Genomic DNA, 12,257 nt, shown 5'->3' on the forward strand with positions numbered 1-12,257 from the left:
CTATTTAATCATCACACCGAGTGCAAATATACACCTATGGTTGCACACATGAACGGTGCCAAGTGCAGTTTGTAAAGACTATGGATGTAAAATTCCATGATGGGGAAGGTGTATCATGTTTAAACCTCTTGGGATGGTCCGTCCCTTTTCATGCCGGCCAGCCGCCTGTAAGTTACGCTTTTCTGCTCAACTGAGTAAAATCTCCGGATAAAACGGGGGAGATGCTCATTTAATCTCTACATTCATCACGTTCATTAGCAAACTACTGAGGGAGAGTTGCCGACTCGAAAACCTCGGCAGCTCCCTGCAAAGCTCGGCGGCGGCGGCAGTGGCAGTGCCCGGTCCTCGCTGCCCCCCTGCGCGGCCGCTGCCCCCCCTGCGCGGCCGCTGCTCCGCGCCCCGTCTCTTCCCCAGCCTCCAGCAACAGCGGCGAAAGCGCAAGTACCCGTTTCCCAGGAGAAGACGGGGCCCGCGCTCCGCCAGCCTCTCGCCGCGGCCGGCCCCGCTCCGCCTCGCCGGGGACAGGCGCGGCGGGGGGTGGCGCGGTGCGGGGGCTCTCAGCGCGGCACCCAGCGGAAGCGGAACCCGCCGCCGGCGGTGCGGAGGGTGAAGGCGTTGCCCTGCGGGAAGGCCAGGGTGCGGATGCCGCCCGCGCCCCCCATCGCGGCCCGCAGGCTGCTGCCCCCCTCCGCGCCCCCCTCGCCCGGGCGCGGGGCGGCGGCGCGGCCGGTGCGCAGCCCGCGGAAGGCGCCGTGCAGGCGCGGGGGCGGCCGCGGGCGCTTGGGCGCGGGGCTGCCCCCCGGGCTGCCCCCCGGGCTGCCCCCCGGGCTGCCCCCCAGGCTCCGCAGGGCAGCGCGGCACTTCTCCGACACCGCCCGCAGCATGGTGTCCACGCCCAACGCCTCGTCCCGCGGCTCCGGCCGCCCGCGCTCGCCCCAGAGCCCGGCCGGGGCGGCGGCGGCAGCGGGAGGAGGAGGTGGAGGAGGCGGAGGAGGAGGAAGGGCCGCCCCGTCGGCGCCCTGCGGGAGCATCAGCGTCTGCCGGGAAGGAAAGAGCGCGACTTTCCGCGGGCTGCCCCGCACTGTCCCGCACTGCTCCTTGCCCACACCGCACGCCCCCCCGCCCCGCCCCATCCCGCACCACCCGCCCCGAACTGCACCGCGCTGTGCCCCGCTGCCCTCCTCCTTCCCGAGCTGCTGAACGCCTCCCCCGCGACCCACACTGCCCTTACCGGCCCCGTCCCACCCCAGCAGCCACCCCACGGGCCCACACTGCACCACCACACCCCGCCCCACACCTCCTCCTGCTCACCCCCCCTAGCTCACCTCGCCCCGCGCCCTGCCCCGCACTGCACCCCCGCACCGCAGTGTCCCCCAGGGTCCGGCTGGGCCGCGGGAGCCAGGCCAGACGGGGCGGCAGCGCTCACCTCGAGAACGGCGGCGAGCTGCCGGGCCTGGCTCGCCAGCTCCTTCAGCTGCACGTTGCTCGCCCGCAGCGTCGCCAGCTCTTCCTGCCTCTGGGTGAGGGTCTCCTGCAGCTGCGAAGGACAGGGGCGGGCGGGGGATGCTGCACACCGGGGCTGTGCAGCCGCCTCAGCAGGATGCGAGGGAGAGAAACCCAGCGCGGGGGGCTCGGGGAGGGATCGGGAGCCCCTACCTGGCTGGTTTCCTCCAGGGCATGGCCCAGCGCTTTCTGGTGCTGGTCGGCCAGGTCCCTCCAGCACGGCTCGGGGGAAGGCAGGCGCTGCGAGGCCATCTGTGCCAGCGCACTGCTCTCCAGCTGCGGGGCACAAGGGCCAAAGGCCTCCTCGTCAAGTGAGAAATCAAAGTCGGTGCAGTCCACTGGCGGTGGCATTAAGGTGGATGCATCTGGAGGGAATGACCACAGGTGTTAGAGGTGGTTTTCACGTCCTCTCTTCCCCCCACCCCAGCACACCATTCCGGTTCAGAGCATCCCGCAGTACGTCTCAACATGCTTTTACTCTGCTGCAGCAGCTGTGCACCCTAAATCTGTTTGGACTTAATTTCTATCTCCCATGGGAGAAAGCTCAGAGTCAGCCCAGGTCCCTCTGAGGGGGTGCACCTTACGGTGCCTTACTCACTGCCTTACAGAATGTCACCGGGTGGGACAAGCGTGCAGTGAGTGGGCATCCAAAAGCCCAAAAACAAATCAAAAAAAAGAGGAAATCGAACACAGCATGACTGACGTGCACAGGCAGGTGTGTTTGGCTCAGGTAAGGAAAAAGATCTACTTGCCAGATATAAAATCATCGACCGCATCTCTGAACTCCTGGAGATCAAACTCCTGTCCATCCTGGAAGCAAGGATCCTGGGAGGGGTGAAGGAAATTTGCCTGTGAACAGAGCCCAGCGCTCAGACCTGCCTGCGCTGCCCACACTGCTCCAACACTGATTGCTGACAGTCCTCACACCTTCCCACAGCCCCGGCTTTCCCCAGGCACCTGTCCCCTCCCCTGTCCTTGCCACTAACCCATCTAATGTGTGGGACAAGACACTGTCCTCTGCTGTGCCCATTTCACAGTTGGGAAGCCGGGGGGGGGGGACACACACACACTGCCAGCACACATCAGCTTGAGGGAGCCACCCCCTCGGGTGCCCTGTGCCCAGGGCGGCCAAGCCTGCCCCAGCTGGGGGGGGGGTGGGGGGGGGGGTTACCTGCTGCAGGGTCACAGGGCCGGCCGGGGCGGTGGGAAGGATGGGGGCACAGGCTGCCAAATCCTGCCAGTCGATGGTGGCGAGTGCTGGGGACAGTGAGAGACAGGGGTGAGGAGCCCGGGCAGGGATGGGCACAGCCCGGGGGGGTGCGGCGAAGTGTGAAGTATGGCCGGGGGCATCCTCAAGGGGCACAGCTGGGGGAATGCAGGGCTGGGGGGCATGGTGGGGGCAGTAGGGGAGGACACAGCGAGGGGCATGGAGAGGGGGACACAGCCGGGGGGACAGGGTGGAGGGCACAGTGGGGGTGTCATGGCCAGGGCGTGCGGGCTGGTGGGAGGGGTGGGAGGCACGGGGAGAGGGGCACGGCCGGAGTGTCAGGGCTCTCCGCCGCGGACAGACTCACCGAGGGCGGGTGCGGCGGGGGCCGGCGGGGCGCCGCTGCGGCGCGGGCGTGGGGGGGGTGCTCGGGGGCTCAGGGCGGCCGGAGGGGTCCCCGCCGCCCCCCCGCCGGGCCGGGCCGGCTTCTTGGCGAGGCGAGCGGGCGGGCCTTGGACCCTGTTGGGGCAGATGCTGCCGAAGGCCCGGCGGCGGCCGCCCTGCTCCATGCTGCCGCCGCGGCACCGGCACCGGCACCGATCCCGGCACGGGCGCCGGCGGGCGCCCTCCGCCCCGCGCCCCTCTCGGCGCCGCCCCGCGGGCAGGGGCGCGGGCAGGGGCGCGGGCAGGACCGGGGCCATACCGAGCGCTGCCCGCCCGCCTTCCCTCCGCCGGGGCGCGGGAATCTCGCGCCGCCTGCCCGGGCCGCGCCGGCCGCTCCCGCGCCCGCGGAGCCCTTCCCCGCGCCCGCGGAGCCAGGGCGGGCCGAGGGGGCTATCCCCGCGAGGGAAACCCCAGGAGGGGCGCTGCCGGCCCCCGGCCGAGGCCGCTCCGCCGCGGCCGCCCCCCCGCCAGCACCTCGGTCCCCCTCCCGCTTCGGGCCGAGTGTGGGAGTCGGCTTGCGGGCTGGGCTGGGTTTTGTAAGGATTTTGCTAGGGCTGTGGGCCGTCAGCGTGGAAAGCGTAAGTCGGGGGCAGGAGAGCAAAGAAACCAGCTCGCGGCATCTTGACTTTGCTGAGCCCCGCACCGGGAGAGGGTTCCCCCACCGCTGCTACGGTGAGCCCTGCTGAAATGACCGGTGGGGCTGGCGGAGTATAAACCGGCCCTTAGCCTCGTGTGAGGGGCTCGCTGGTATTTTTTGCCGCAGCAGTGTGGACAAGTTTTGCTCTTTCTGCCTGATGCTCGTTAGCGCTCAGAGCGCAGCCCAGCGTGGGGTTGACCCCTTCCCCGCTGCCCTGAAAGGCGAGCGTCCCCCAGGGCGACTTTAAATGTGTGTGTGCTCTTCTGTGCACAGATACAAAGGCAATAAAATAGAAAAGAAAATATTTCGTGACATTATAAAACTTCCCTCTTTTCTCCCCTTGAACGTTTCCCATGCTACAGTGCCAGGTTGGTTAGGAGTATGCACCTGGATTACAGACCTGCTGGAAAAATAGTGATCAGCTGTTCTATTATGTAACATTTCGTTTTCATGTATTAGGTCAGTGCATCTAATTTTGCTTTTTTCTTTCTCCCCAAGCCAGTGTCAGTTTGAAATGGGCAATGACACCATTAGGGCATCACTACTGTGGGGGCTGGAGTTAACTGTTGGGGTGAACTGTTTCTATGCCAGTGTGTTTCCTCTCCCAGCAGTGTACATGTGCTGCCAGCAAACAAGACGACTACACGTGGCAAGTAGAAAAAAGTTTATTCAACGCTCCTCTGGTCCTTCCCCCACCACCTTTACAGACCATCCTCCAAATAAATAATACAGTACTTGATATTCTGCATGTTATTTACATGCTGGATTTTAAAGAACGGCAAAGGGACAGTGCAACTGACATACAGTAACATCATGTGCAAAACGTGATCTAGTTTTTAAAACCCCAGTGACACTAACGCTTAGTTGACTACACTCTGCATCAACTCCAGCCTGCGGCCAGCTCAGCTGAAGGCCGAGACAGACACCGCAGCGGCCACAGGCACCAGCGACCTTCGGCCCCGCAGTCAGCGGCCTCCCCGCAGCCAGGGGCACTTCTGGGCCACCTCTGGGGGCAGGAGGAGCGGCAGGGACTGCCCATTCAGCGACACCAGGAGCTGCAGCTGGTCCATGCAGGCCCGCAGGAGCCCCTCCGGGTAGCCGCTGACCCGCAGGTCCAGGGGGCTGCGGTGCCGGAGCAGCCGGTCGGCCAGGCCCAGGCTGCCGGCGGCCAGCAGCGAGGGTGCGTACTTGGTGAAAGCGTAGTCGGCCAGGCTGAGCTCCGCCACCCCCCCGGCCAGGCTCCTGGCGTCCGCCGCCTCCCCCGCGTCGGCCCCCCCTGCCTCCAGCCGCACCCGGCTGAAGTGCTCCAGGAAGAAGCTAACGGTGGGCGCTGCCACGTCGAAGCCCAGGCGGTGCAGGACGATGCACTCCAGGTTGCGCAGCTGCTGGCGGCTGAAGGCGCCACAGCAGAGGACAAGGAGCTCCTTCACGGTGGGGGGGTGCACCTCCACCTGCGAGGGAGGGAGCAGGGAGAGGGGTGGGGGCAGGCGGTGGCCTTGCTGCCGCCGGCGGAAAGGGTGCAGAGCCCGGAGCCCGGCGCGGCTGGGGCCCTGCTGGCGCCGGAGCCGCTGGGGGTGGCCGAGGAGGGGCTGCGGAGCCCCCGGTGCGGGGGCCGCCGGGCTGCGGGGCCGCCCTACCTGCTTGCCAGCGATGAGCAGCGCCGTCACCCCCAGGAGCTGGAAGCAGTCGGCCGCCACGGGGGTGGTGGCGAGGAAGCGGTCGAGGATGTTGACGGCCAGGCAGAGCGCCTCGAAGGAGAGCCCGAAGTGTCGGTGCACGGGGATGAGCCAGCTGACCAGCTTACAGCGCGCCTCCGCCGTCACCTGCGGCACCGGGAGCAGGGGGTCGGGTCGGGCCGGGCCCCCGCCACGCTGCCCCAGCCCGCCCCCCGCCTCCGCCGCCCCCACCTGCGGCTGCCGGGCCAGCGGCTCCCGCGGCTGGAAGCGGCTCTCCAGCCCCTTGCGGGAGCGGTACCAGCTCTCCCCGTAGTCGCGGAAAGCCTGCAGCTCCTGCGGGCTCTCCGCCGCCGCCACCGCCGCCGGCCGCCGTCGCCGCCGCCGTGCCGGTCGCCGCGGGCAGCGGCCGGGGGACACGCCGGGCCCCCGCCGCCCCGGGGTGCCGCCGCGCTGCCCGCTCGCCGCCGTCACCATGGCGGGGCACTGCCGTGCCGGCTCCGGTGCCGGGCGCGGCGGCGGCGGGTATTTGAGCGGCGGGGCGGCCCCGGTGCCGCCACCGCCCGCCCCCCGCGCACCCGCCGCCGCGGGGAGGTCGGCCGGGCACTGCCGGAGCGCCGTCTCCACAACACAATCCGAAAAGGGGCCGAGTTAGCGGAACGCCTGGCTCTTCTCTGGCGCCTTCCACCGGGGCTGACACCGCCGGGCTGCGGGAGGGCACGGGGCCCAAACCGGGCAGCAGCGCCCTAAAATCCACTGGGGCAGAGCCTGGGCCGAGCCCGCTGAAGTTCCTGCACCTCCGGTTTTGCCACTACTAAAACAAACGTCTCTCCCGCTCCTGACATTTTGTAACTCAGAAGCCCCAGAGCTTTAACAGCTACCTTGCTCTGTGTAAGTAGTGCCCTTCACTTGGGGTCAGCGGGAAGGAGAACAAACACGGGGAGGCGGGGATACCCTGGGCAAGGTTGCAGGACTGTGCAAAACTGAACAGAGAGAAGGAACAGCAGAACTTACTACAGTAGCAGGGAGAGACAAGGATCAGGGGGAACAGGGAGGAACAAGTGTGAGAAAAGACAGAGGTCAGTACACATGTTTAGCTGAGTTCACAGCAGTCCATACCATCTCATAATAAAACATCTCCTTAGTACAAACCATATAGAAAAACAAAGACATCTATAAGATGTATTGCTTTAATACTGTAAATTCAGAGATCAAGTAAAATTACACTTGGAAAACCCACATTGAAAAGCATTTGTCTTCCATTTGCACACATCTAATGGAACTCTATTCAGCTGAGATTCAGGACCCAAGCTTTAATCATTACTACAGTCTGCACCACCATGATAGTAAAGATTAGTATGTTAAACCAAGAAAAAGAGGAACTGACCACAGCCATTTTTATATTAATAACAAATAACTTCCATCCATCATTTGTACAGTCAGACAAATGGCACCAAATATATTGTAAAGGCTAAACATATTCAATGTTCATCTTTAAAAGCAATACGGAAAAAAGTAAATTCTATGTAAAACATGCAGTCTTTCCACATCATGGCTAGTATCAAACACACTAAGCATTGAAATACGTTCAGTTAATGTTTGAGTGCATATATCCCCTGCCATTACTGAAGCTCTGCTTTGTTACTGATTTCCGGTTTCAGTTACCATTCTCTGTTTTTATCAGTTCTTTGATGATGTGTAAGATCTTATCATCTAGGAAAGAAAACACAGACAGTGAGTGGAAAAAGGTGAGCTTAAAAATTGGTTGCCAAGTCTAGTTCTCAGCCACTTGAAATCTTCATGCTTTAGGCTATGCCAGATTCAAAAGCATGACAAATAGGCAAGCAGTATGTCCACAGTACACTAGAAAATTTATAAAATTACTCAGTGTGCTGGTTGTGGCCATTTCAGTATTTCACGAAAGACTGAGAAAGTGATGAGTGAACTACAGATGCATTAGCATAGAGGAACTCACTTTCTTCCTCCAAATCCACAATATTCTTCTGAACATCCAGTGTTCAAAGTTTGTATTGTGCTCCTCTACCACTTCATGTTGGGCGTCAGCGTGCAGTTCGCCATCATTAACCTAAGCTGTGGGACAGCTTGCATAACAAAATTCATTCATGCCTGAGGTCCATCCCTCAATCTAACTTCTGTTTTGAGACACACACCTTAACCATTACTACCATTACTTTGAGTGTTACCAGGGATAACTTAAAAATACCAGTTGTGCAGATCTTCACACATCTGGGATGAGCCACTCAACACACTAGGATTAGTAATGACTTTTTGGGTGTCTCTCACAATAATGGAATGATACTCAAGTCACATGAACCCTATTGGGTCAGGATGCAGTGTACTAAAGTTTCCTCAGGTTTGCCCCAAGATCTGTTTAACAAATAGTAACGCCAGCAGTGCAGTAAAAGTTACCTTCAAGTGACATTTTAGGATTTTCAAGCTTCTTCTTTAGAACAGACTCTATGAGAACTCTCAGCTGTTTGAAAATTACTGCTATCTTTACAGGAGCCTATAAAGAACAGAGAAGAAAAACATTTGCATTACTCAGACATTTTATACCAAAATATAAATTAAAAGATTACCTTACATACAAATAGAAGTTTTTAACAAGACTCTTGCAAACATGATGCATATACACTTTAAGCATATGGATAGTGTTCTCAAGAAATGACTGGGCTTACGTTATGCCCTCTTAAGCACCTGTTTTTTGTAGCATCACAGCCTAAAGAACAGCTTAGAAGGGTAACTCAAAATATGTTCTCACACGTATCATGAACAACCAGCATATGATAAAATTATTAATTTACCAATATCCTTCTTAGTCTAACTGCTTTTTTCGAAGGCATAAAAGTAGAAATTAATTTATACCTAAAAAATATCTACACATTTCTCTCTCAGGAGGTCCATCTAGCCTCTCGAGAAAGCAGTCACAAACCTCTCCTAAATCTCACTAGGAATTTGCATATCTAAAGCTGAAGTCTTTTTCAGGAATCCCTATTCCACTTTTTATGTTATTTATAAACTGCTCATGGTACAATAAGCAGCTATTATGAAAAAAGCACAAAATGCAACATATTCTTAGCATCTCAGTAGAAAATAAACATTCTGAAACACACTAAAGGATGTAATTGGCCCAGCAACTGCACAACTTATAGCTACCCGGGGAACATAAAAAATTCTCTATACCCACAAGGGACCTGCTTTTTAAAATTCCATATTCATGATAAACAGTGAATTCAATTAGATGGTTGCTTGCTTGCATCAGAGTGCACAAAACTAAAATGTTTTGTGACTTAGAGTCTTCCTTGAGCGTAACACAGGGCCCACAGGAGCACAGAAAATTGTAACCAAGTAGCTGGCAGGCTAGCAAAAACCAGTGTTTACTATTTAACAGAGTTTACAAAAGATTTTGGCATGTCACCTGTTTCAATTTTTGTCTGCAAAAATGTGCTAAAATGCACTCAGTTTTCCCATTTCCAAATAAAACTTTTTCACTTGGAAAGAAAAATCCCTGAACAAAAAATCCCAAGCACCCCAAATCCAAGCAAACAGCTATTTTCCACTTGGATTTTTTTCCTTTCCTAAATAATTCTGTTTCAGCTATAAAACAAAGTAAATAGTATTTTAAAGATAAGTATTTATTTACATTATTATAAGACTGTAGGAAAGGGTAAGATAGCACACATCTGCATTCAATACTAGCTCTATAAAACAAGGCTTAGTCTATATCCTTTTCTAACACCTTTTCTGAAAGAACTGACTTTTTTATTTTCATGGAGAGGAAAGTGATTTGTTACAAGCTGCATATATTACATGCCTATTCTTTAGAGTGTGATTTGGTAAGATTGTTACATATATATAAATTTTCCGATAATTTCCTTTAATTCTGTCCGTCCTTCTTCCCTCTTGACTTCATCCTACGTATATAGCATTCTGAATTAAGCTTGCACATACATCAACTGTGTAATACAAAAGCCCATGGAACCACAAAAGGTAGTTATCACTGCAGTGCACCTGAAAATGGATCCAGCCATCAACTGTCAGGAGACGCTCCCGATGTTGGACTTCTATATCCCCACCAAAAAGCAAAATGGGAAAGGGTGATATTAAAGTAGTTTCTCTCAAGTACACTTTAGTGTACCTCACCTGCATATAAACAAACACAAGAATTAACAACAAAAAAACCCAAACCACAAAAACTGTAACACCAAATTTCATTGCTACTTTTAAAAGCAAAAAAATACACTTTCTTCCTTTTAAGATCCAAATCAACACAAGTCACCGAACACAGAACAACTAATAGCAATTTGTCTGCTTAGACCACATAAAATACATCACCTCTAAGTAAAGTGACCAGGCTTATACACTACCAGGAAATTAGATGAAGCCACAATTTTCTTGTCAAAATTCAAACAGAAAGGTAGTGTTGTTAGCCTAGTGCTGTTCAGAGAAGACACATCAAAATTAATAAACCTAGTAACATCAAATTATTCCATTAATTTGATTCCATTATACATCATTCTTAGCAGCAGCTGGTATGTCTATCTACATCCATACATGCACATCCATTCATGCATAAATGTGGGCACACATGCAGATACATACACAGAGTAAACTACGGGGCTCAGCATATGCTACTTCTAGCTTTGGAGCCTCTCAAATAACACTGAATGGGATGGGAAAAAGTTATAGTGGGAGGAAAGGAAACAAAGAGTGCATCTTCACACAAGTTCAGGCTTCAGGTCTACTGTTCATGGAATACCTTACCTACTTTAGCTGCTGTCTTGCCCTTACACAAGGTTCTTAGGGGCAGGAAGTATTTTCAGCTCTCCAAAAAAAAATACTATCACTTCATATGCACTAAGAAGTCTAATGTAATTTCCTGTTTCTCTACAGTCAAGTTGGCCATTAAGCAACTGCTGTCAAGGTTTTGTTGTGTCAGAAGTGTAACTAAATATAAACACTTGAATTTAGCAAACAGCTGACAAAATTTTCAATTGTGAGGAAGAAGAAAGTGTCAGGAAAAAAATGCAATTCACTTAGGAAATTCAGCAGTCAATTACATTGACATGGCTATTTCATTTTACTATTGGGGATACGTGAGACCTGCACCAAGTTTCGTAACTTTATAGAGTCTGTTTAGAAGAGTAAAAAGGGAAAGCACACTTTGAAGGGTTATTACTACATATTACTGCTTAAAGTGATCGTATTAAAATCAACAGTGCTATTAAAAAAGCCAATGATACAGAAATGTAGTTTCATTTACAGCTAGCAGCTTCACCACAAACAGGCATGTTCATGATGTTCAGTCTTAACTTCAGCACTCAGCGGACTCATTTTTATGGACTTTAGAATCATTAAATACTGAAGACTCTTAAGATGACCAAGACATTCAGATATACTTTACCCTGGTGTATGCTATTTAACATTAGAGGCATAACTCCACTTTTACACAAACTGTTAGCTATATTCACTATTTTCACTTACCTTCTCCTGGTAAAGGAGCCATCCATATGTTTGTAAGTCTCTATTTACAGAGGAAGGATGCACTTGCGCTTTACCCTGAGCAGTTTCTACCATGCAAGCCAGCTTCTCTGTAATATCTACAGACTTCGTATATATTACTTTTCCTATGTTTTCATACAGCCCTGCAGTCAACACCGCTTTAAGAAGAGCTATTTCATGCAGAGAAAGGGATTGTGTGGCTCCATTTCCATCCCATCCACAGTGTGTTGTAGGTGCTGTGAACCCTGCTGCTCTGACCACTCTTATGAGTTCTTGCTTCACATCCTGAAATTAGTAAGGTGTTAATAAAACTCTGAATTTAAAAAGGTACATACTCCATCAGCAGACAACACTCTATCCCAAATATTCATCCTCTCCAGGGGAAAATATCTTACTAGAAAAACACTTGTATTTTCTGCAACTACTGTGGAATACTGGCTGTTTGTATGAGAAAAAACATTATCTGGAATATGAAATTCGACATATGTTACTATATATATAGCAAGAATCAAATCCCTCACCTGTAGTTAAAATAAAAAGATACATACATTTGTATCAAAGATCTATTTCTGCTTAGGAGAGCTCAGTCAGCCAAACTTAAATAGGAAAGACCAATTAAAACATTTTCTCAACAAAAATAAAGGTCATTTACTTGTTTGTCTCATCTTTCAAACTAACTGTAAACAGATGCGTTCTTCGATATCAAAAACCTCACAATCTAAGTTTTAATTTCTGAGTTTTGATTATCTGGTGGAAGTAAGAACTAGATTCTCCAATGGCAGTGACTACGAACATGTATACCAATGAAGCATGTGTATCAAAACTCAAATGCAGACACAGCTACTTTAATGAAGGGTGCGGATTTCATTAGTCCCTAGCATTTCACTTGTTTTTGTCTTATCTAAATAGTAACTGCAATATATCACATCTTTAAAGGGGCATGACATTCTCAGAGGGAGATTTTAACAAATAAGGAGTGTAAAGCGTAATTATTTTGTTTACCTCCAGAGTTAACAGTGAAGTCCTATTAAGGAAATTTCTTCCACAATAAGTCATTTCAGCACGATATCCTCCTTCTTGTCGAGCCCGTTTCCACCTAAGGAAAAAATGTGTTTTATTACAAGAAAAAGAACCACATCAAGAACGTAACAATACAAAAGTGGTAGTGAATTAAATGGCAATACTGTGTTTTGGTCAGAATTCTCCCCTCAGAACTAAAAATAAGTGGCATTAAGATGAACACTGCTGATCTAAGAGCACTCTGGAGAAC

General features: G+C 52.8%; 3 protein-coding genes across 5 annotated transcripts in view; all 3 read right to left on the minus strand.

Moving 5' to 3' along the window:
* Nucleotides 1–557: 557 nt before the first annotated feature.
* Nucleotides 558–3,279, minus strand: MCIDAS (multiciliate differentiation and DNA synthesis associated cell cycle protein). Its single transcript, XM_074931559.1, has 6 exons — nucleotides 3,078–3,279; nucleotides 2,675–2,868; nucleotides 2,256–2,313; nucleotides 1,657–1,868; nucleotides 1,427–1,537; nucleotides 558–683 (listed from the first exon to the last, which is right to left on the minus strand). Exons 1-6 carry the CDS (start codon nucleotides 3,277–3,279, stop codon nucleotides 558–560), a joined length of 903 nt encoding a protein of 300 aa, XP_074787660.1.
* A 1,161-nt stretch (nucleotides 3,280–4,440) lies between these two features.
* CCNO (cyclin O) lies at nucleotides 4,441–5,941 on the minus strand. The gene is made up of 3 exons (XM_074932571.1): nucleotides 5,699–5,941; nucleotides 5,429–5,614; nucleotides 4,441–5,242 (listed from the first exon to the last, which is right to left on the minus strand). Exons 1-3 carry the CDS (start codon nucleotides 5,939–5,941, stop codon nucleotides 4,757–4,759), a joined length of 915 nt encoding a protein of 304 aa, XP_074788672.1. The 3' UTR covers nucleotides 4,441–4,756.
* A 697-nt stretch (nucleotides 5,942–6,638) lies between these two features.
* The window catches only part of DHX29 (DExH-box helicase 29), a 31,278-nt gene continuing 25,659 nt past the window's right edge, over nucleotides 6,639–12,257 (minus strand). For all 3 annotated transcript variants that reach the window (XM_074931682.1, XM_074931681.1, XM_074931683.1), the window contains 5 exons: nucleotides 11,990–12,083; nucleotides 10,970–11,272; nucleotides 9,497–9,628; nucleotides 7,895–7,991; nucleotides 6,639–7,177 (listed from right to left, as the gene is read on the minus strand). In XM_074931682.1, the coding sequence (XP_074787783.1) occupies nucleotides 7,122–7,177; nucleotides 7,895–7,991; nucleotides 9,497–9,628; nucleotides 10,970–11,272; nucleotides 11,990–12,083 (682 nt within the window). In that variant the 3' untranslated portion in view covers nucleotides 6,639–7,121. The remainder of the gene's footprint in view (nucleotides 7,178–7,894; nucleotides 7,992–9,496; nucleotides 9,629–10,969; nucleotides 11,273–11,989; nucleotides 12,084–12,257) is intronic.

This window comes from Athene noctua, chromosome Z, assembly GCF_965140245.1.
Source record: "Athene noctua chromosome Z, bAthNoc1.hap1.1, whole genome shotgun sequence".
NCBI lineage: Eukaryota > Metazoa > Chordata > Aves > Strigiformes > Strigidae > Athene > Athene noctua.

Bases quoted from the DNA above. Each gene is read 5' to 3' on its own strand.
- MCIDAS (XM_074931559.1), bottom strand. From the start codon at position 3,279: ATGGAGCAGGGCGGCCGCCGCCGGGCCTTCGGCAGCATCTGCCCCAAC. The intron at 1,869-2,255 runs GCAAGTAGATCT...CATTCCCTCCAG, and splicing joins GGTCGATGATTTTATATCTG to ATGCATCCACCTTAATGCCA. The intron at 1,538-1,656 runs GTAGGGGCTCCC...TGTCCTTCGCAG, and splicing joins CCCTGGAGGAAACCAGCCAG to CTGCAGGAGACCCTCACCCA.
- CCNO (XM_074932571.1), bottom strand. From the start codon at position 5,941: ATGGTGACGGCGGCGAGCGGGCAGCGCGGCGGCACCCCGGGGCGGCGG. The intron at 5,615-5,698 runs GTGGGGGCGGCG...CCGGTGCCGCAG, and splicing joins CGCTGGCCCGGCAGCCGCAG to GTGACGGCGGAGGCGCGCTG. The intron at 5,243-5,428 runs GTAGGGCGGCCC...CCTCCCTCGCAG, and splicing joins TGCTCATCGCTGGCAAGCAG to GTGGAGGTGCACCCCCCCAC.